General features: G+C 39.0%; 1 protein-coding gene across 1 annotated transcript in view; it reads right to left on the reverse strand.

The window, feature by feature from the left end:
* Positions 1-24,825, reverse strand: part of CSMD1 (CUB and Sushi multiple domains 1) — a 2,072,278-nt gene that overhangs the window by 179,918 nt on the left and 1,867,535 nt on the right. The window contains exons 38-40 of the mRNA XM_061404066.1: positions 15,655-15,773; positions 11,879-11,948; positions 8,188-8,304 (exon numbers count right to left, since the gene is read on the reverse strand). Coding sequence (XP_061260050.1) covers positions 8,188-8,304; positions 11,879-11,948; positions 15,655-15,773 — 306 coding nt within the window. The remainder of the gene's footprint in view (positions 1-8,187; positions 8,305-11,878; positions 11,949-15,654; positions 15,774-24,825) is intronic.

Genomic DNA, 24,825 nt, shown 5'->3' on the forward strand with positions numbered 1-24,825 from the left:
AGATCTTTTCATCTATCTATCTATATATATATATTACTTTTCATCTAACATATCTGACACATTTCCTAGGTTTTAGGAAATTAAAGATATTGTTATATTAAGGATCATGTTTGCAAGGGTTACCTTACTTAAGCATAAATGCCAAGAAAATGTAAAGCCATCATATCTACTTAGTATTGATGGAAAATATAGGTAACAAAAGTCTGAAATCAGTAAAAAAAAAAAAAAGAAAAGAATAAAAGCTCATGCAAAGAGTAATAGGGAAGAACAACCTAAAGCTACTCAATAAATTTTAAAATTCTCCAAGAAACACAATTTTATCAATTATGGAGAAAACTTTGTTAGGAGGAAGAAAAGCATGAATAATGGCCTTTCTGGTTGGACACAGTGTAAGTCCATTATCACACTCGGGATTCAGTTTACCAAGGTGACCACTGTTATTACCATTATTCACAGGTGAGCAAAATAAGGCACAGGAAGGCTGGGTGTGATGTCCCAGGTAACACAGCGAGATGCAGAGTTAGACTGACACCAACTCTGATGGACAGAGAACTCGTGTTCTCTGGTTTAGCATGGAAACATGCTAGACACAAGCTAAGCATCTCATGATGTTACAAATATTACAAATTTTTGGAGAAAGTTATTTTGTATTAAAATTATCACCCTAGTTTGATAGAGAAAATTGGAAGGAATTTCAGAATATTTCAGGAAGAGACTCAAAAAGTAAAAAGCAGAAGAAAGACTTTCAGTGAAAGGTCTTTAACAAGACTACAAAACCTTGGTTGTTTTTAGAATGAGCAACTCAGTTTCTTCCACACCGTCCAAGTGTACATACAGCGACACATGAGCAGGGAGTGAAGGAACAGGCCGGCCTGGGGCTGGCCTGGCTGTTCTAACGCCAGGCGCCACAGATGGCCCACAGGCAACAAAGCCATACATTCAAAACATTCCTGTAAATATGTAAAAGTGTCAAGCATGTCTCTGTTGGAGAGACCTCCATAAGCTAAATCATTTTCTTTATACATCTCAGTAAATACGTTTAGTTGAAAGAAATTTGGAAGCAAGGAAAGAAGAAAGACAGAGAGAGGGATTGAAAGAGACAGAGAGAGAGAGAGGGAGAGGGAGAAAGTAAAGAAGGAGGAAGGCAGGAGGGAAGGAGAGAAGGCAGGACCGATGACTCCTAGCCCCTCCTCCCCACCTGTCACCTCTCTGCCACCTGCTGTGAGAGCTGAGCCACTTGGCCAGTCTGTAAGTCGCAGGTCAGTTAGCATCTGATCTACTTCCTTACCTACTGTTGAACTAAAAACAGTTTGCTTTTATAGCCTGGCCCAACATCTGACAATAAAGAGGGTTGTTTTTTCTTTTTTTTGACTAATTAATAAACTATACTAATGGATTTAAAAATATATATATTTTTGGTGGCTGCATCAAGGCCTAGAACCTGTATGGTCCACAGAGTTTCATAAACACCCATCACATTCTTCAGGGGAGGAAGAACACAGAAACCGACATAAGAACAATCAAAAACGAATGATGAATTATTGAAATTTCTATTTTTCATCCAAAAACTATGAGATAGGATGTGAAACGAGGGCAAGATTAGAACACTTAAAATATTTATTTCCTTTTTGGGTATAAAATCAAATGGCAGGGAAACGGTTTAAAACGGGCTCATTTCATATGTGCATATGCAGATGTCAGATGAATTCATTCAGAGATACATTTGAAATTCACAGAACGGCCTGGTTGAGAAAGAAATGAGAGATAGCAAGCAGATCAAGGGGCACAAAAACCCTAAAAGATGGCCAATATCTCCAAAGTAAAGGAAATAGTGAAAGTGGCCTTTCCCTGATTTGGAATTAATCTTGAAATGGAAATGGGATTATGAAAATTATAATTTTATGAAAACTTAGCATATTAAGCAGGATAAAGTATCCAGCCCCATATCAAACCACCTAATATGTATCAGGAAAGAGAACTGAGCCCAGCTCTAATCTGGTTTAGAATGAAATTTTTAGCTATCTAATTTTCAGTGAATTGTGTCCAGTTTGACATCATGAAGCCAAAATGAAGGGATTAAAATAAGCGTAACCTAGTTATCCTTCTATTATCTCACAGAATACCAAAAGTGTGTTATTGCAACAAGAAAACCCATCTGAATGCCCATCTAGGGTGAAATTTACACTGACCGTCATTACACATTGGAAATTACGTGTCAGGAAAAGGCATCTGCTGAAAGGATTTTGAATCTGGACTTGACAAAACTTTGAATATGTAAGCTGACCATAGCTTCAGAGTTAAACTCTTGTCTCGTGGTTGACAGACCCTGTGGATAGTAAGTGCTCTATTGTACATCATCTGTGCATAATAAATATATAGCAAATGAGTGAATAGTTTCAGAATTCAGAGAGAGTATTCTAAAGAGTCTTTTATTTCCTCCCTATGCTTCTAGATGGCCCAAAGCCATGGCCAGTTTTGACCCCATGCTGTGTGATGTAAGTGCAAGGGTTTCAAATAGAAAAAGTAAAGCAGAAAAAACAAATGATTTAATCTCTGTTAAATATGCTTTTAGAAACTTTCAAGAAAATAGACAGAAGTTCTGTTTGATTTGGAGAAGGCAATGGCAAGCCACTCCACTACTCTTGCCTAGAAAATCCCATGGATGGAGGAGCCTAGTGGGCTGCAGTCCATGGGGTCGCTACGAGTCAGATGCGACTGAGTGACTTCACTTTCACTTTTCACTTTCACACAATGGAGAAGGCAATGGCAACCCACTCCAGTGTTCTTGCCTGGAGAATCCAGCCACACAAAAGAGCAACCCAAATTTGTGGAAAGGAAAGGAAAGGAAACAACATTAGAGCATTTGGCCTAGTAACAAAGAGCAGTGAACAGTTAGGTAATGCCTTCTCCGTGTCAGGCATTTGCTTCAGAACAGCTGTAGGAGAACAATATTTTGTGGTATTCCTTTTAAAGATAAGTGACAGCAGTTCCAAAGCATGTCCACAACTTGCAAATTCATACCAGCAGTCACTTACAGAACTAGGATTTCTACTCGTCTACGCTCAGAGCCCAAAGACATGAGAGACCACCATGTACCATGCCTGCCCCTCAGGTGAAGTCCTGTGACTGCATGCTTGTAACAGAGCAGGGCCCTATGGTCCTTTACCTCCTATGTCCTCAGCCTGCCTTTTGTCTGTGGAAAAACTTCAGCCAATGAATAAGTTTAATCAGAGAACTGAGAAAATGTAGTAACAAAGGGAAACAGGCAAAAGAGGCCAAATAATAATAATGATACTACTAATAATAATGTGTTCTCACTAAGCGTAGTCAAGAACTTTTAGTTCTGTCTCATGGGCTATAAATAATAATCTGAGCCATGTCCTGTGAGCTTTCTTATAGATACTGAAACCTCCGCACCAGGTGGATAAGTTAACTACATGATGACCAGGCTGTAGTCATGACATAAGCTGCCACAATTCTGAGAAATGTCCTCAAGGAAATGGGATCAAACCAACACTGAAACTGAAGATTGAAACTGTGCTTAAAATAATCAAGATGCTGCTGGTCAGACCACCGATGACCAACTTGAAGATGACCGTCAGAGCTGACTGTGCTGTTTCTCCATGTAGCTCCCTCCCTCAGCCTATGACAGCTCTTGTCCACTGACCATCATTGGCTGGGAGGGGAGTCCGCCTTTGGACAGATGTCCACCCTCCCCATTGGATGCTGGCATGAAAATCAAGCAAACTTTCCTTCCCACCAACCTGGCCTCTTTACTGACTTTAGAGTGGGGAGCAGCTGGAACCCCGCTTTTGGTAAACATGCTTTCACTGAGGCTGGATGCAGAGAGCAGTTGTCAGGGGGTGAGTAATTAGCAAGTGGAGACATAGGTGGGCTTTCACGTGATACCAGAGCGACGGGTCATTTTGCATATATAATTAAGCTATTGTTCCATGGGTGTGGGAGAGAAGTAGGATTAATCAGAAGAATTATGTGACTGAGCTGGCTCCTGCTGAACAAGTGTGTCGGACGTCTAACAGGCAGTCCCATGTATATTTGCTTGTGTGAAAAGATCAAAAACACTGCAACAAACCTTCCTCTGATGAAAAACATCTAACTTGCTTTTTCTCAAGAAAAAGCACTGCTGTCTCATATTCTGGATAACTGTGTCTTTCAGGATGGCTGGGGAATTGGAGACAGCTGTACCGTAATTATTAGCAAAACAGTCATTAATACCTAGGCAACCCAAACCCAAACTGACAATCCAGGAACCAGGAATGCACATGCCTCTTTCCTGTTTTAAATTTCATGTTTAGGAGTATATTTATAGATTACACAACTTGTCAGAAAAACCCAGTGTGGTACTTATATGTTCAGTTCAGTCACTCGTGTCTGACTCTTTGTGGCCCCATGAACCACAGCACGCCAGGCCTCCCTGTCCATCACCAACCCCTGGAGTCCACCCAAACCCATGTCCATCGAGTCGATGATGCCATCCAACCATCTCATCCTCTGTCATCCCCTTCTCCTCCTGCCCTCAATCTTTCCCAGCATCAGGGTCTTTTCCAATGAGTTAGCTCTTCACATCAGGTGGCCAAAGTGTTGGAGTTTCAGCTTCAACATCAATCCTTCCAATGAACACCCAGGACGGACCTCCTTTAGGATGGACTAGTTGGATCTCCTTGCAGTCCAAGGGACTCTCAAGAGTCTTCTCCAACACCACAGTTCAAAAGCATCAATTTATCAGTGCTCAGCTTTCTTTATAGTCCAACTCTCACATCCATACATAACTACAGGAAAAACCATAGCCTTGACTAGACGGACCTCTGTTGGCAAAGTAATGTCTCTGCTTTTTAATATGCTGTCTAGGTTGGTCACGGAGAAGGCAATGGCACCCCACTCCAGTACTCTTGCCTGGAAACTTCCATGGATGGAGGAGCAGAGTTGGACACGACTGAGCGACTTCCCTTTCACTTTTCACTTTCATGCATTGGAGAAGGAAATGGCAACCCACTCCAGTTGTTCTTGCCAGGAGAATCTGGGGACAGCAGAACATGGTGGGCTGCCGTCTATGGGGTTGCACAGAGTTGGACACGACTGATGTGATTTAGCAGCAGCAGCAGCAGTACGTTGGTCATAACTTTCCTTCCAAAGAGTGAGTGTCTTTTAATTTCATTGCTGCAATCACCATCTGCAGTGATTTTGGAGCCCAAAAACATAAAGTCAGCCACTGTTTTCACTGTTTCCCCATCTATTTGCCATGAAGTGATTGGACCGGATGCCATGGTCTTAGTTTTCTGAATGTTGAGCTTTAAGCCAACTTTTCCACTCTCCTCTTTCACTTTCATCAAGAGGCTTTTTAGTTCCTCTTCACTTTATTCCATAAGGGTGGTGCTATCTGCATATCTGAGGTTATTGATATTTCTCCTGGCAATCTTGATTCCAGCTTGTGCTTCCTCCAGCCCAGCGTTTCTCATGATGTACTCTGCATGTAAGTTAAATAAGCAGGGTGACAATATACAGCCTTGGCATACTTCTTTTCCTGTTTGGAACCAGTCTGTTGTTCCATGTCAAGTTCTAACTGTTGCTTCCTGACCTGCATACAGGTTTCTCAAGAGGCAGGTCAGGTGGTCTGGTATTCCCATCTCTTTCAGAATTTTCCACAGTTTATTGTGATCCACACAGTCAAAGGCTTTGGCATAGTCAATAAAGCAGAAATAGATGTTTTTCTGGAACTCTCTTGCTTTTTCCATGATCCAGCGGATGTTGGCAATTTGATCTCTGGTTCCTCTGCCTTTTCTAAAACCAGCTTGAACATCTGGAAGTTCATGGTTCACGTACTGCTGAAGCCTGGCTTGGGGAATTTTGAGCATTACTTTACTAGCGTGTGAGATGAGTGCAATTGTATGGTAGTTTGAGCATTCTTTGGCATTGCCTTTCTTTGGGATTGGAATGAAAACTGACCTTTTCCAGTCCTGTGGCCACTGCTGAGTTTTCCATATTTGCTTGCATATTGAGTGCAGAAGTTTCACAGCATCAACTTTCAGGATTTGAAATAGCTCAACTGGAATTCCATCACCTCCACCAGCTTTGTTCGTAGTGATGCTTCCTAAGGCCCACTTGACTTCATATTCCAGGATGTCCGGCTGTAATCTGTAGCAAATTATTCTGAAGCATAACTGTATCTATTCTAAAAAGCTAGGGACAATCATACTATTTTGCATGTATTTAGGATTTCAGGTATAAAGTTCCTTTTTGCTTATTCAAGATGCCTTTTCAAGCCTAGTGCTAGGCAATATTAAACATTTTAAAGACAACTAGTTTTAATTATAATATTCCATAAATCTTTTTAACATTTAAACCTTTCTTGAAATAAATGCTTTCTTACGCTCATAGATCATGATCATGAAGTCAGAAGATCCCTGTTCTTTTTTTCCCTGAATTACTGTCTTGTGTACTGGTTTCTCAGTGAGAGAACAGTGAAAGGAAGCATGCTGACCAGCAGCCTTCTCACACCATGAAACAGTGAGGCTGGGAAAATAAGTTAATAAAATGTACATATCCATTCATGAGTAAACTGTTTCTAATGAGGTTTGAAAGAAAAGTGGGAAGTATTTGAAATAACAATTTAAAAACCAGCTAGCATTTTGCTGTTGTTATTTACAACATGCCAAGCCCTATACTAAATTTCTCGCCTGAGCTGTTTCAGTGAATCCTCTGTAACCCTGTGTGGTTATTTCATTTTTAGAGATGCAGAAAGTGAGATTCCTGGGGTTCACTCAGTTCAGTAGCCTATACTATTATTATTTTCCTAGTAAGTTTGTGGCCCTCAAGATGCTGAGGCCGTGATGGAACCTTGCGGATCAACTGTAACTCCAATCCAGCCTCTGACATCTGACTCCAAACACGGAACCAACCCTGTCCAGATCTTGAGATCCTCAGGGTAAAAAAACAGACCAGGCTTTGTGGATGGCTGAGCCAATATTGGTTAAAGTCAAAGGCCTCTGTTTGGTATAGCACAGGGCAGAATTATAGCCTCTTTGCCCGGAGAGTTCATGTTTAAAAAATAAAATTTAAAAACCTGGAACAAATAGAGCACCTCCATGACCCCTGTGAACTGCCCCCCTTCCTTTTGCCCCAACATGCTGGGGCCCCTTCAGGGGTCATGGAGCTGAATCTCACATGTGCTTTCCCCAGTGGGGGTCCCTTTCCTTGCACACCCCTCCTTTACTCTGGTGGCCGTACGCCCTCCCTCTTAGCTGCTCTCAGCTGAGCAGGTAGACTCCCCCCAGCCCCTTCCTCCTCCTGGAACAGACTCTTAAAGCAAAAGCTTTGAAAACTTAATTAAAATATATAACCTTCTTCCAGGGCAATGATTTCCACTTATGCTTCTGTTCACCCATCATTCAGCTAACATTTATTTAGTGCATAAGTACTCAATTACTATGGACATTCTGGGACATTCCCTGAGTATCTAATCTAGCACCCTCATCACAGTGTGTACTTTTAGGACAATTGCAGGTGGGGAAAATCCAAGTTAATGAACTAAAATATAAGGAAACCATGAGGCAGATGAGGAAAGGTATGACAGAGAATTAAAATTTCACAAAGACTGTGCATTTCTGAAGCAGGCCAGAATGGGATTTTAGTGTATATAACAATTAAAATTATGAATTATTTAAGGTAGGTAACCTGGAAGTTCATAACTAAATGTGATTTTTATCATTCAGGTAATTTTCATAAACCTAAATCAATGTAAGGAATAATGATAAAATTTTATAAGATAATACTAAAATGAATCATAATCTGAAAAACACCTTAATAATTATTTAAAAGAAACCACTACCGTTATTGACTTCCAGTGATAGATTATTGAAGGTGGTATTACGAATAAAGAGGTTGGTGATTGAATTAGGGATGCTACATTTTGCACTTCATGTGACTACTATATCATCATTCTGCCAATTTAGTTTGCCTTGAAAAGACGTGTATGGCCGAGTGACTTTTCAAATAACTTTCTATTCTCAAAGTTATTCTGCCAATGCTTTATTTAAATCTGTAAGCCATATTCAATTAAAGACACAGTTAGGTCAACAGAATAAGGCTCGCTTTTTACTTAGTCTTATTCTTTGCAAGGAATATATTAAAAAGTTGGGTCTTGAGGAATTAAAAGATGTCATCACTTACCATAGCCTATGGGCAGGGAGATCTTCCAGGTGCAGTCCAGGTTGTTGGGGTAGGTGCCAGGGAACCCGGGGCTCAGGACCACTCCCCCCATGCTGTTCAAGGTGCCCCCGCAGGTCGCTGTTAGAACGACAAGTGGAGTGAGTGCCTGGGGGCCATGGCTTTCTAGGACAATTCACTCCCCCCACCCCCATGTAAGTGTGCTACCCTGAAGCAAGTCTTCAGAAATGGATTTGCCCCTAGCTTCAGCACATACATAAATGGGATGCCCTTTAGTTACTTCTGGGTCTAGTTCTCTCTGCTGAGCATTCACTGATTAAGAATAAAGACAGGTCTTCGTAGTTTATCTCCTTCTGGTCCACAGAGGCTCTCAGTACAGCTTGGTCAAGCTTACACACTTTGGTCAGTATCCCATTGTCTTCCAGGTTCTGAGTGCTTGTACCAGTTACTACTTACTGATCGTTAGCCATGTGCTCACCTATGGGCTGAGATAAACACAGTTCACTGCTTGATTCTCATCACAACCTTAAAGGGTGAGTATTATTATCATCCCACTTTACAGACAAGGAAACCAAGCATGAGGAGATTAAGGAATTTGTCTAAGGGCACACACCTGGCAAACAGCACAACCAAAATTTTATTTCAGCTCTGTCTGGTTCTCGAATCCAAGTTTGTTTCCTTTAAGATTTATTTTATTTATTTAATGTTTGATTGCATTGAGCCTTAGTCGTGGCATGTGGGCTTTCTCTAGCTGTAGTAAGGGGTGGGGGCTACTCTTCATTGCAGTGCATGGGCTTCTCATTGTGGTGGCTTCTCCTGTTGCAAAGCACAGGCCCTAGGGTGTGCAGGCTTCAGCAGTTGCAGCTCTAGAGCATGGGCTCAGTAGCTGTGGTGCACGGGCTTAGTTGCCCTGCAGCCGGTGGGATCTTCCTGGAGCAGGGATCAAACCTGTGTTCCCTGCATTGGCAGGTGGATTCCTAACCACTGGACTGCCAGGGAAGCCCCTAGATTCCAAGTTTTAACCTGGATATGCTACCTTCAAAATTCTTCCCAGCTTTGTAATGCACCTAACTGAGACCACTTGTTCTGCAAGAAATCTCACCCTGTGAATATGGGTGTGACTGTATGTTCCCATCCCTGGACTTACCTTGGTTACGCACATTTTACACTGTTAATGCTGAGGTTTGACAGTAAAGAAACATGACTGACTTTATAACGCACATGCCAAATAATATAGAATGAAGTTCTAATACTTGGACTTGACCATTTCCAACCTGTTAAAATGGTGATTTCTTGTATTTCAAACCAATCATGCAAATGATGTTGTTTCTTTCAAGGAAGCCACAGGAAAAGGCTTTACTCATAGTCTAACAATGCTCTTACTAGGCAAAATAATTTCAGGAGCCTGATTTCAGAGACCCTCAAGATTTTTTTTTAATTACGGAGGTGGAAAGACTTTATCTGTTTTGGGTAAATTTGATATGAGGGAAAACCTAAACATCTTATAAAAAGTCTAATGAATATGGTAATTGTTCAAGCTAGGGAACCCTAGTCTGAGTGTCAACAGTGTGCAAGTTAAAAATGTAAGTTTTTAAAAACACTTTAAATGTATGTTTGTGGGTGAGTGAAAATTCCAGCAAAGTGTTGAACATTAAGTGTTTTTATCTAGAAAATAACTTATCAGGTTAATTCTTTGCAGGAGACACCACGTGTGTGAGAATAAGGTCTCTGGCCTGCTTTTACCCACAAGTCTGTGGGTGCTGTTGTGGACACTGGTGGGTCTGAGCAGCGAGCCTGCCTTCATTTGGCAGTGATGTTCCCCCAACCCCCCCAGGACTCTTACAACCTGCACTGAGGTTAAACATGCAGGTCCAAGCACAAACCACATCAATGATGGAAACACCAAAACCACTGAAATATAAGTGACATTTTTGCCATTTTGATTTTGAGCATGGTTTGTACCAAGAAGAGAAAAAAGATTGGAAATTATAAAATATGAAAACATCTGTGTGTATATCTTCACTGAGGACTGAGACTTTCTTGCAGGAGCAGCTGACCCAGTGCCTGAATGATGGAACTGATCATCAAGACCCACGTCTTTAAATCAGGACCATGATGATCATCCCAGGAGAGAGAAAGGGCCTGATATGAGTGTAACTCCTGTAGGCACACAGAGACAACCTAATTCCTTGAGTGCTTAGTTACCGTAGCATGTGATCGTGCCTTTGTTTGTCTCAAAACACAAGAGCCACTGGATGAGTGCACAAACACGACCCCGAAAGCCATGCATCAATCTTTTTTCCTTTGTGATATTTTAAAAACCCCATCAATGGGCCGCTCTTATTTTATATTCATCTAGTGATACCATTATGTTCCTTCAGCCCTACCCTCAAGTTTCAGTCTCCTCCCCAGGCTCACTGTCACCAGCAGTTGGTGGCCTGACTTCCAGTCTCCTGCTGGAGAAACTCCCTCCCTGCCAGATCCTTTCTTATTGTTAAATAGTGTATTCAAAGAGTTACTGGTAAAGTGCTATCGCTAAAGGACAAAGTGTTTATCTTTATAAATGAGCAAGGGATCTTGGGTTTTAACTGGGTTTATGTGTCTCATTTTATGTAGATTCCTGATTTTCTGGTGAGAATATATGGAATTTTTGTTCCAAGGTATAGGCCATGCCCTGTCTCAGGGACCCCATGGTACAGGGAATGCCATCTCAGAGCAGGGCCCTGACCAACAGCTTGGCCATCCTGGGACTTGTCATGATGCTTAAAATAATTAATGTTGGGTAGGCTCTGAGCTTCCCAAGTGGTGCTAGTGGTAAAGAACCCACTTGCCAATGCAGCAAGCACAAGGAGGAGGGCATAGCAACCCACAGTATTCTCTCCTGGGAAATCCCATGGATAGAGGAGCCTGCTAGGCTACGTCCATGGGGTTGCAAAGAGTTGGACATGACTCAGTGACTAAACACCAACAACATATGAAACATGCAAAATAAAGAACAGAATTAATTTTATTTGGCTAATATAGGTAAGCTATTTGAATAAAATATCTCCTCACATAATACAGAGTGCCAGCAATGGCACATCATTTGACTGAATATCCACTGTGAGTTGATTTCATTTCAAAGCTTAAAATATTTGAATCCCCAAGTCTAAGGGAAAGTTCTTCACTTAAAAATAAGTAGGGAGATGGATGTTCTATGCCTGAGTCCCATTCCTGATGAGCCCCTCTACAAGAGCGGCTGCCTTTATATCAAATACTTTTTGATATAAAATACTGTCCATCCAACTCCATGCCACTTATTGGCACTTCTGAATTTTGTTTCTGGAGATATGATTTTCCTGAGGCTAATGGCATAAACAGAACCCTTCTCAGACTCTCAGACCAGATACGTTCATTCCTTCTCATGCATTAATCCACTGGCTTCTGACATGCATGTGGTGTGTGTTAGTGCCTGGAGCTAGCAATCTTGCATCTAATCCCTGCCGGTTGGTCCAGGGATGCTGAGCACCCACATCCAGGGGGAGAAGATGTCCAATCTCAGTTACACCTCTACTGCATTATTAAGTTATCTTGTCACAGGTGTTTGAAGGGAATTTAAAAGTTCATCTTTGAAGCCCAAAAGTTGCTCAAGAAGATCACCATTACATTATTGAGAATGTGCACAGTGACTCAAGGATGGAAGGCATGTCCGTACCAATGCAGAGGGGAGACGGGTAGTTCCAACGCCGCACGGTCCCCGGCATACAGGAGATGTGGGAACGGCCCTGCTCGAGAAAAGATGGAACAAAACTCACTAGCTGAACATGGAGTACTGGAGGCTTCAGTGTTTGCAAGAATATCTGTATTCTCTTTGGTTTTCCCTTTTGATTTAATTACAAATGTAAAAAATATCAAACCCGTGAAATCTATTCTACTAATGTGTATTAATGAATCTCATATTTGGAATCAAAATAGAAAAAAAAAGCCATAATCACTGTACTTCTTGTCACTAAAATAAAAATCTTATAATGTGCCTTTCAATGGTCTGTATTTCTGCCAAGATGCTTTCCTAATGCTTAAGATGCTGAACTGAATTGACCAAAGTAAGTCTTCTTCTTTTTTTTAAGTCATCAAAAGTTTTGGTCAAATGATTAGGAAATATTAGGTGTTGAAGGGTGAAATGTCAGTGGTAAGTAATCTGCTTATGCAAAGGTAACTTTCATGGTTGCCTATGGTTCACAAGCAACTCACACAAGCTTTATGGTTCAGCAAAAAATTGGGTCAGTTCCTCCTTTGTTGGAGAAAAAGGGAGACTTAATATTCATTTTATTATCAGCTTCACAAGCTGTCAAATTAATACTTCTGCAATGAAATTAATCCTCATTGCTCAGGGTCTCTTTAGCCTTTAAATATATGAAGTTTTCAACTTTCAACCTTCAAAAAATTTGTCCTGTTCATCCTCTTTCAAAAATCAGACAGCAGTGGGTTAAATTCTCAGTGCTTTGGGTTAAAATTTCTTTTATGATGAAAGAGAAAGTAGCAAATGGGCATCTCTGTGTACAGACTATTCATGTTTACTTTCTTCCTCATTGTGACTTGGTGGGCTTATGTGACACGTGTGCTAACCTTGTGAATTTCCATTTGCCAAACAAAATTGGCACAGAGGCAGATGACAAACACATCTTTAGCTCATGTTAAATAATCCCAGCCATGTTGGGAACGCATCAAACAAGAATTTGCACTAAGGCTGTTATCAATGACAAACCAATTCCCCAAGCTTAGGAAGATTTCACACTCGATTTGTCTGCCACAGAACTCATTTACTCCTATTTCCTAACATTCTTAAAAGTTGCTACAGTACAGGAAGACTACATTTATACTTAAAGAAGACACTCAGGACAATGCTTTTCCTGCCAAATTTCATGCTCTGTGTCTTCTCATTCTCTGATCTATTATGTTATCTTTAACAAATTTATTTCTGAATTTTGGATAAACACAAAGTATAAAAGCCTTTAGAGACATTTATGGAAGACTACTAATAAAATGGTTATATATGGGGTACATTTTGTTATTGATTCCAACAAAGATATTTCATATTAGTGATTCCAGCTAAAATTTTTATACTGGATCCAAAACAAGACAGGAATTTGTGTATTTATTTATTAGCTTAAAATGGGAATTTTCTTTTTTTCATCTTTTAAAAGAAAAGCGAAACAGGTTTAGAGAAAAGGAAATCATTAATCCTGCAGATATCCGGGATTGATTTTTGATGCATCCCGTCTCTGCAGTTTTAGCATGAATCACACTAGGCAGATGCATTTATAGACATTTGTGCATAAATCATACAAGGAACAGTGCTTTTCATGAATACTGTAATTTATGCACACTGCCAGTCCAAATATACTAGTATGTTAGCAAAATTCCCAATTGTTAGTAATTTTTTGAAAAGTCTAGCATCCTTTTTAACTCATGTGAGTGAGAGAAAGTCACAGCTTGTATACTCAATGCTTGATGCTGTTATGAAGGGAAATAAAAAACTCTTAGTTTGCATTTGAAAACCTGAGCCAAGTGGCCTGCCTGGGCTCCACAGATGTGTGCCTGCAGGCTTTTATCTCCAAGTAGCACATTAAACAATTCATTATAAGAAATGTCTTTACTAAATAACCCTTTCTAGTTTCTTCTCTGAGGGCTGGAGAAGTCTCCCTCATAAAAGGATGCTGGCAGTAACTGCAAAGTGTCATCATAAAAGTGTAGAAAGAAGGGGAACACAAGTGAGGGAGACCAAGTGACAGCCCGTGGGATCTGGAGAAACGGAGCCAAAATGGTATTTACATGGTTTACATAAATTTATGAAGGCCCCCCCCCAAAAAACAACAACCAAAGACATATTAATAAAAAGGCTTGTCAGTATAGAATGAGGTGTTCCTCTAAATGAAACCCTTGGGCTGTGACTTATAATTCTTTTTACTGTAACACATGAAATGGGAAATTTCTGTCTTAAACAATCAGTTACCACTGCCTTCATGTGCTTGGTTACAAACTTGCTTCCATGGCAGACCTTTCAGCAAAGCTTTTTCAGTAACTGTCCTACTTTCCAAGTGTCTGCTCACCTTTCTCCAGAGCCAAGCATTACTATAATACCCACCAAGATCTATACAGGCAGGTGGTAGGCTGTTTTGGTGAAGGTGTCTACATATCTTGATGTTTACTTACAATAGTAGCAATGCTGGCTTTCATTTACTGAAGTATCAGGCATTTTGCCAATGTTTTCTCAGACTGAGAACCCAGGCTGACTTCTGCACACGGCCCCTGTGGATCTGCCGGCTACTCTCCCCCTGATTCCTTCCAGGTCCTGGCTCACTTCCCCCTGCCCATCAAAGATGAGCCCCCAGCGTCCACACCATGAAGCTGTGTGAGACTAATGCGGGTTTGTACACAAAGCACTTGACAGGCAGGCCATCAACTTCCTGCGATTGCTGTTGCTGCTCTGATTTGTCTCAGTTCTGCAAAAGATTTACTCCAGCACACACACAGAAATGCAATCGCATACTACACTGTCATTTCACTGCTGTGTCATTAAGACTTCTTTCTGATGATTACTCAAGCTTTATTTAAGTCGGTTACAGAATATGACTAAAAATAATGCTCTTGAAATACTATCAGCTTCAGTGTTATAATAAGCAAACAGCAAAAAGTACTCTTTTACCTGAATTAACTGAAACATAGAAACATAAGTAGGCTTAAATATTTCTATTGGACTTCGGAAAAAATATACTTGTTTCAATTGCAGTGTCCACTGTTGGTAAGAATTATACATGAATTACGCTAAAGGACAGAGATAAACTATTTTGGGAATATACTTATTTGTGGTTAACTCATAAAAATAAATAACTGGAAAAGAAGTAATGTTACTATACACTGATTTATAAAATGTTTATTACAACTTTAATATAAAAAAACTTTTAATAAAAAAACCAATAAAATATTATTAGAAATCTGCTTAATGTTTCTCGAAAATTGTTTAAGTCTATCATTTGAGCCCCATATTTACCTGACACACAAATGGACCCTTGATGATTTGCTGAACTAAATCATAAGAGCAGCTTGAAATGCAGGACCAGCACGAGACTCAGAGCCAGTCCACTAATCGGGTTGCTGGGATGATACTCTTAACTAGACTGTGTCACTGCTTTGTCCCTTAGAATTTTATCTGTATAGTTACTGGGAGACTACACATTTCATTTTGAAATAAAATTATTATGACTAGAATATACTCAACCTTGAAAGGATCTTTTATCATTTAGAAGCTATTTCCACATCATCATTGAATTTACCTGTATGCACAGTTAATTTAAGAGCTCTGATTCACAAACTGAGTGAGAAACTAAGTTAGGTCTCTGTGTGCACATCGTGGGCTTTGTCTTAGGTGAGCTGGTTGAGGATCACCATGCTGAGTCCATTATCAAGAACTTCAACAACAGAAGGAAGTACCTGCAGTGTGTACCCAGGCTCGCACTGGAAGGACAGCACATCATTCACCATGTATCGGTCTCCAGTTTTGATGCCGTTACTGGGAAGGGCTGGCTCTTGGCAAGCCGCGAGACCCACGGCTATGAAAATGCAAGACACAGACTCATAAGCCATGTAGAATAAACAGTGTTCTTATTATTCAAATAGCAGAACAGTGTTTCTCTGTTGCTTTTCTCCTGTAGAAATGAACAAAGATGTTAACTCTCTCTGGTTTACCAAGAAAATTTTAACTTCCAAAAAGCTATGAGCTAAATCATAAATATTGGTTTGTTTCATTTTCATCATGTATTGAATCTAGCATTTCTTGAAAGAATAAAATTATTTCTTTCCACATTTAGCATAAAACACACCAATTCTAATGCATACACATTTTAAAAGATCTTTAAAGAAACTGCTTCCTAGATGCAAACACCTATGATACGGCTCCTTTGTTTTTTGTTTTTCAAGCATATTTAGCAGTCTTTTTGAAAAAGTTTAACTGTGAATCTTGGAATTCTATCTTTCTGGAAAAATATGAGAACAAATATTTTATATTCAGTCTATCTCTTTCTTATTTAAAGACAACAACACAACTAAGTGGGACCTTTCCTAAATGGAGTTGCCTGTAGTTAAGGCGCTAACAAACATGTTTTAATTGTATCATATAGTATTGGAATTAAGCTTAGAATATCAGACAAATGAACTCTAAGGAATTTGTTTGTTATTTGTTATTTGTTTAAACTGTTATTTGTATAAACTGTCCTACATTTTGAAGTGTGATGAGCATGGGATACTGTAAAAGATACACACTCTGAGCCATACCCCAGAACTCCTGGCTCAGAATCTGCTTGGTAACATCATCCCTGGTGATTCTTATGCATTAAAGTTTGAGAACAATTTCAAGCCACGAGACACACAAATTTTGTCTGTGATAAGTGGGTGTGAAGTGTATTATAATATTTTCCTAAGTTGAAATTGATTTTTCCTTAAATGGTTGTATATCAAAAACTATAAAACACCATAGGCATTAAGTGGCAATATTTTTTATTCCTAGCATAATATTTTAAGCCATTTGGGATTTTCATATATGATAAAATTGCTAAATATGAAAAATATCATCACTTATACTCAATGTTTTTTTATTTGTATAAGTCTAATTTATCTCCCTCTTTTTTGTAACTTTAGAACATAAAATGCAACTATTCAGTATATTTAAATTTCACCTTTTTTTTCTTCCAATCACAGATTGGCATGAACTCCTATTGTATGCCATTTATTTTTTATTTGACCCTTAATAGATATTTAAATTAACTTTGGTACAAAATTTCTAACTATAATTTGAAATACCAAAATGATACATTATGATTTTGAAAACACATGATAAATATGCATTTATTTTTGTCTAATATTTAAAGCACAGAAGAACTATACAAAAAAGATTGTCATGACCCAGACAACCACAATGCAAAGTCAAGTGGGCTTTAGAAAGTATCACTATGAACAAAGCTAGTGGAGGTGATGGAATTCCAGTTGAGCTATTTCAAATCCTAAAAGATGACACTGTAAAAGTGCTGCCACTCAATATGCCAGCAAATTTGGAAAACTCAACAGCCACAGGACTGGAAAAGCTGTTTTCATTCCAATCCCAAAGAAAGAAAATGCCAAAGAATGCATTTTTTGCATTCTACTGCACACTTGCACTCATATCAAGCACTAGCAAAGTAATGTTCAAAACCCTCCAAGCTAGGCTTCAACAGTATGTGAACCATGAACTTCCAGATGTTCAAGGGGGATTTAAAAGGCAGAGACACCAGATATTAAATTGCCAACATCCAATGTATTAGTGAAAAAGCAAGAGAGTTTCAGAAAAACATTGACTTCTGCTTTATTGACTATGCCAAAGCCTTTGACTATGTGGATCACAACAAACTGAAGAAAATTCTTAAAGAGATGGGAGTACCAGACCACCTCACCTGCCTCCTGAAAAATCTGTATGCAGGTCAAGAGGCAACAGTTAGAATGGGACATGGAACAATAGACTGGTTCCAAATTGGGAAAGGATCATGTCAAGGCTATGTATAGTCACCCTGCATATTTAACGTATATGCAGAGTACATCACGTGAAATGCTGGTCTGGATGGATGAAGCACAAGCTGGAATCAAGGCTGCTGGGAGAAATATCAATAACCTCAGATATGCAGAGGACACAACCCTTATGGCAGAAAGTGAGGAAGAACTAAAGAGCCTCTTGATGAAAGTGAAAGAGGTGTTTAAAAACTAAACATTCAACATAAAAGGAGTCCAGATTGGAAAAGAAGTAAAACTCTCACTGTTTTCAGATGACATGATCCTCTACATAGAAAACCCTAAAGACATCACCAGAAAATTATTAGCACTCATCAATGAATATAGCAAAGTTTCAGGATTCAAAATTAGCACACAGAATCCCTTGCATTTCTATATACTAACAATGAGAAAACATAAAGAGAAATTAAGGAAACAATCCCATTCACCATTGTGATGAAAAGAATAAATCACTTAGGAATAAATCTACCTAAAGAAACAAAAGACATATACATAGAAAACTATAAAACACTGGTGAAAGAAATCAAAGAGGACACAAATAGATAAAGAAATATACCATTTTCATGGATTGGAAGAATCAATATAGTAAAAATGAGTATACTACCCAAAGCAATCTATAGATTCAATGCAACCCCTATCAAGATACCAAAGGTATTTTTCACAGAACTAGAACAAATAATTTCACAATTTGTATGGAATTACAAAAAGCCTTGAATAGCCAAAGCAATCTTGAGAAAGAAGAATGGAACTGGAGGAATCAACCTGCCTGATTTCAGACTACACTACAAAGCAACAGTCATCAAGACAGTATGGTACTGGCACAAAGACAGAAATATAGATCAATAGAACAAAATAGAAAGCCCAGAGATAAGTCCATGCACCTATGGACACCTTATCTTTGACAAAAGAGGCAAGAATATACAATGGAAAAAAGACAATCTCTTTAACAAGTGGTGCTGGGAAAACTGGTCAACCACTTGTAAAAGAATGAAACGAACACTTTCTAACACCATACACAAAAATAAACTCAAAATGGATTAAAGATCTAAATGTAAGACCAGAAACTAAACTCCTAGAGGAAAACATAGGGAAAACACTGACATAAATCACATCAGGATCCTCTATGACCCACCTCCCAGAGTAATGGAAATAAAAGCAAAAATAAACAAATGGGACCTAATTAAACTTAAAAGCTTTTGCACAACCAAGGGAACTATAAGCAAGGTGAAAAGACAGCCTTCAGAATGGGAGAAAATAATAGCAAATGAAGCAACTGACAAAGAATTGATCTCAAAAATATATAAGCAGCTCCTGCAGCTTAATTCCAGAAAAATAAATGATCCAATCGAAAGATGGGCCAAAGAACTAAACAGACATTTCTCCAAAGAAGACATATAGATGGCTAACAAACACATGAAAAGATGCTCAACATCACTTATTATCAGAGAAATGCAAATCAAACACACAATGAGGTACCATCTCATGCCAGTCAGAATGGCTGCTATACAAAAGTCTGCAAAAAATAAATGCTGGAGAGGATGTGGAGAAAAGGGAACCCTCTTACACTGTTGGGAGGAATGCAAACTAGTGCAGCCACTATGGAGAACAGTGTGGAGATTCCTTAAAAAACTGGAAATAGAACTGCCTTATGACCCAGCAATCCCACTGCTGGGCATACATACTTAGGAAACCAGAATTGAAAGAGACACATGTACCCCAGTGTTCATCGCAGCACTGTTTACAATAGCTAGGACATGGAAGCAACCTAGATGTCCATCGGCAGATGAATGGATAAGAAAGCTGTGGTACATATACACAATGGAATATTACTCCACTATTAAAAACAATGCTTTTGAATCAGTTCTAATGAGGTGGATGAAACTGGAGCCTGTTAAACAAGAGTGAAATAAATCAGAAAGAAAAACACAAGTACAGTATAGTAATGCATATATATGGAATTTAGAAAGATGTTAACAACGACCCTATATGAGAGATAGCAAAAAAGACACAGATGTAAAGAACAGATTTTGTACTCTGTGGGAGAAGGTGAAGGTGGGAAGATTTGAGAGAATAGCATTGAAACATGTGTATTACCATATGTGAAACAGATCGCCAGTTCAGGATTGATGCATGAGACAGGGCACTCAGGGCCGGTGCACTGGGATGACCCTGAGGGATGGGATGGGGAGGGAGGTGGGTGGGGGGTTTAGGATGGGGGACACATGTACACCTGTGGCTGATTCATGTCAATGTATGGTAAAAACCACCACAATATTGTAAAGTAACTAGCCTCCAATTAAAATAAATGAATGAATCAAAAAAAAAAAAAAACTCTACATTCAAAAATCTGAGATCATGGCATCCAGTCCCATCACTTGATGGGGAAACAATGGAAACAGTGAAAGACTTTATTTTAGGGGGCTCCATTATCACTGCAGATGGTGACTGCAGCCATGAAATGAAAAGACTCTTGCTTCTTGGAAGAAAAGCTATGACCAACCTAGACAGCATATTAAAAAACAGAGACATTACTTTGCCAACAAAGGTCCATCTAGTCAAAGCTATGGTTTCTCCAGGAGTCATGTATGGATGTGAGAGTTAGACTATAAAGAAAACTGAGCACCAAAGAATTGATGTTTTTGAACTGTGGTGTTGGAGAAGACTCTTGAAAGTCCCTTGAACTACATGGAAATACAACCAGTCTATCCTAAAGGAAATCAGTCCTGAATATTCATTGGAAGGACTGATGCTGAAGGTGAGACTCCAATATATTGGCCACCTTATGCAAAGAACTGACTCATTTGAAAAGACCCTGATGATGGGAAAGATTGAAGGTGGGAGTAGAAGGGGACGGCAGAGGATTAGATGGTTAGATAGCATCACCGACTCAATGGACATGAGTTTGAGCAAGTTCTGGGAGTTGGTGATGGACAGGGAAGCCCGGTGTGCTGCAGTCCATGTGGTCACAAAGAGTCAGGTATGACTGAGCAACTGAATTGAACTGAGCATTTAGAGCAAGATACAGAGGATCTTTGTAGATATAGTTAAAATGAGCATATTTTTTTCTCAACTTATCATACTTGTCGTTTCACCTTGCATTGTGTATGGTTTCCAAACTTCAAAAATAATATGGTATTCTAACAAGACAGCTTAAAATAATAATGAAGATAATAATCAAAGAGAGAGGAAAGCAGATCCAATAGACAGCTCGGTACAGTTGCATTATCTGGCACAGCAAAGAGGTTGAAGGACAGATAATGCTGATGTATGAGCCTTTGGTATACAGCAGGTCCTCATAAACAACCTATGGAATACATAGGTTATGCCTTAATTCTGGAAAGCAAAGGAAAATTTCCAAGCATATTGTTCACTGTAACCAATTATGCAACAATCATTCTTTTGGATAATACAGAAGTGTTGTTCACAATCCCTGTAAACCCATAATCCAAAAATGGTATTAAACGTCAGACAACATGCTGTAAAACAAGTGAAGAAAGAACTCACAACTTCACTTGAGGAGATCTCTTGAGAGGTTGACAGAAAGTGAAATAACTGTTAAATGTCATGATCACATAGACCTAAACCTTCATGTGTCACCCGGACACACTCAGGCTTCTATACAACACTGCTTAATGTCCGCACTGTTCCTGACAGCAAAGAGTATCTATAAAGAAAGGGCCTTAATTAAGTAAACAGTATGCAAAGAAAAGAAACTACTTGTTTAAGTCATTTTCTAAGAAGTTTAGCATATGTGTAGAGCTAAAAATTATTTTATCTGTAAACTGTGGGCAGGTTTAGTCCACAGAATAAATGCTATTCTATTCCTTCTATTTAACAGATTATAAGATCTGTCTGAAAAACAGATCTTTTCAAAGCATAGGGACTGTATGTCTAATGTCAAGAAAAGAGATCCCATGAAATTGGGGGGAGTAGAATTTTTAAATGTGACTGAAGTAATCTTAAAGCTCAACATTCAGAAAATGAAGATCATGCCATCTGGTCCCATCACTTCATGGGAAATAGATGGGGAAACAGTGGAAACAGTGTCAGACTTTATTTTTGGGGGCTCCAAAATCACTGCAGATGGTGACTGCAGCCATGAAATTAAAATACACTTACTCCTTGGAAGGAAAGTTATGACCAACCTAGATAGCATATTCAAAAGCAGAGACATTACGTTGCCAACAAAGGTCCTTCTAGTCAAGGCTATGATTTTTCCAGTGGTCATGTATGGATGTGAGAGTTGGACTGTGAAGAAGGCTGAGCACCGAAGAATTGATGCTTTTGAACTGTGGTGCTGGAGAAGACTCTTGAGAGTCCCTTGGACTGCAAGGAGATCCAACCAGTCCATTCTGAAGGAGATCAGCCCTGGGATTTCTTTGGAAAGAATGATGCTGAAGCTGAAACTCCAGTACTTTGGCCACCTCATGCGAAGAGTTGACTCATTGGAAAAGACTCTGATGCTGGGAGGGATTGGGGGCAGGAGGAGAAGGGGATGACAAAGGATGAGATGGCTGGAGGCATCACTGACTCGATGGATGTGAGTCTGAGTGAACTCTGGGAGTTGGTGATGGACAGGGAGGCCTGGCGTGCTGCAATTCATGGGGTCGCAAAGAGTTGTACATGACTGAGTGACTGAACTGAACTGAACTGAAGTAATTATTACTTTAAAACATTATTATAACTTTAAATGTTTTATGTAATTGCAATGATAATAACAAAGAAAACATTTCTCTAATACACATAAAGAGAAATGAGAAAGAAAATAAAATGTCACTACAAAAAAACCTATGAGACCAATAAATGGAGTATAAGAGGAAAATAGAGACAAAAATGCTATGATATACAGAAAACTATTTTTTTCCCAGTAGTTATGTATGGTTGTGGGAGTTGGACCATCAGAAGGCTGAGTGCTGAATAACTGATGCTTTTGAATTGTGGTGCTGGAGAATACTGTAGAGAGTCCCTTGGACACCAGGGAGATCAAACCAGTCAATCTTAATGGAAATCAACCCTAAATATCCATTGAAAGGACTGATGCTCAAGCTGAAACTCCAAAACTTTGGCCACCTGATGCTAACAGCTGACTCACTTTATCTGTAGAGTCAAAGGTAGGTATCCTTTGTAGATATCCTTATCAAAATCACAAATGGCATTTGGGGCTGAAATAGGAAAAAAAAAATCCTAAATTTCACATGGAATCTCAAGGGACACCAGACAGCCAAAACAATCTTGAGAGAAAACAAACTTGGGGGCCTTGTGCTTCCCAATTTCAGAAAATACTTATGAAGCAGCAATCAAACAAGTGTGATACTAGCATTAAGATAGATACATAGACTGATGGAACAGAAGAGAGTGCTAAAAATAAATTCTTACATATATGACATATGTAATGATCTTCTCCTAGGTGCTAAGATTACACCCTGGAGAAATGAGAGTCTCTCCAACAGATAGTGTTGGAAAAACTGGATAGGAAGGTGCAAAAGAATAGAGCTGGGATCTTACATTACACCATGTACCAAAATTAACTCAAAATGAATGAAAGATCCAGACAAAGACTTGAAACTCTAAAACTAAAATAAAACAGGGGAAAAGCTTCTGCACATTAGATTTGGCAGTGATTTCTTGAATACAACACAAAAGCACAGGCAACAGAAGCATAAAGAGACAAATGGGATTACATCAAACTGAAAAACTTCTGTGTATCCAAAAAACAATCAATAGAGCAAGAGTCAACCTATGCATTGAGAGAAAATGTTTGCAAACCATATATCTAATAATGGTTGATATCTAGAGCATGCAAGGAACTTCCTACAACTAAACAACAAAAAATCCTCATTTTAAAAAATGAACAAAAGACTTGAACAATTATCCAAAAATACAAGTGTGTGTAACAAGCATATGAAAAGATGCTCAACATCACTAATTATTGGAATAACGCAAACTTAAACCACAATGAGATACCACCTCACACTCATTAGGATGACCATTAACAAAAGGAAAAAACAAGTGCTGGCAAGTTGTACAGAAGCTAGACCCCTTGTGTACTGTCACTGACAACAGGAAATGTTGTAGCAGTTATTAAAAACAGTATGGAGCTTTCTCAGAAAACTGAAATATAATTAATGCATGGTCCAGCAACCCTATTTCTGGGTGTATATCCAAAAGAGGTGAAGTCAAGACTACAGTGAGGTATTGTGTTGAAAAAGGCAGAGATAGTAAAACCTGAAGGAAATCATGGCTAAAGTTCATGAGAATGTCAAGGTTTAGAGGAACTGACATTTAAAAATGAAAAGATAAATAGATGCTCAAATTAGGATTTTAAAAAAAAATGTGTTCTTGCTGATTCCACAGCTGTTATGAAGTATTGCAAAATCCCATGGTGAACTCTGGTAAAAACCCTCCAGGAAAGGAAATTTTGCTTCATTTGCATTTATTACATGGCACATAAAGACAACACTGATATAGGAAATTCAATAGTTTAGACAGTGGGAAGTAGCCCTGTCTCATTTTGCCTTCCAAAACTGCTTTGCTTCTTGACACTTGAAACTTTTCTCATCACCCACTTCATCCACTGATGTGACTGGCATCCACTCCCCTGAATCTACTGCCTTGATCAAAAGTCTGATAGGACTAAGGCTCTCATAAGTGATTAGCTGCTGGCTGGCTAAGTCACAGCCACTAGTCATTACTTATTCCATTTCTTCCTTAGTTACCAAGAAAAATTTGTGAGACTGGCTGTAGAATAGAGAATTCTTTCAAGTTTTAACATCCAAAGGATGAATTTGATGGAATAGTCATGAACTTTAAGCAAGTGAGAAGACTCTGAAACCAAAGTAATGGTTAGAAAAATGGAATACTCATAATTTTCAAGTGACCACAATTTATCAATAAAATCATATTTTTTTTTGCATGTATGACTCGTCTGCAGTATGTTCTCTGTAAGAACAAATACTCTCCACACTCACCCATTATTAAGGCATAGAGAATTTAAACGTGTATAGATAAAACCACTTCAAAAACTGATTAATACTTTCATGTCATTTTTCTACATTTGGACTCAGAAAC

The sequence above is a fragment of the Bos javanicus genome, chromosome 27 (genome assembly GCF_032452875.1).
Source record: "Bos javanicus breed banteng chromosome 27, ARS-OSU_banteng_1.0, whole genome shotgun sequence".
Lineage (NCBI taxonomy): Eukaryota > Metazoa > Chordata > Mammalia > Artiodactyla > Bovidae > Bos > Bos javanicus.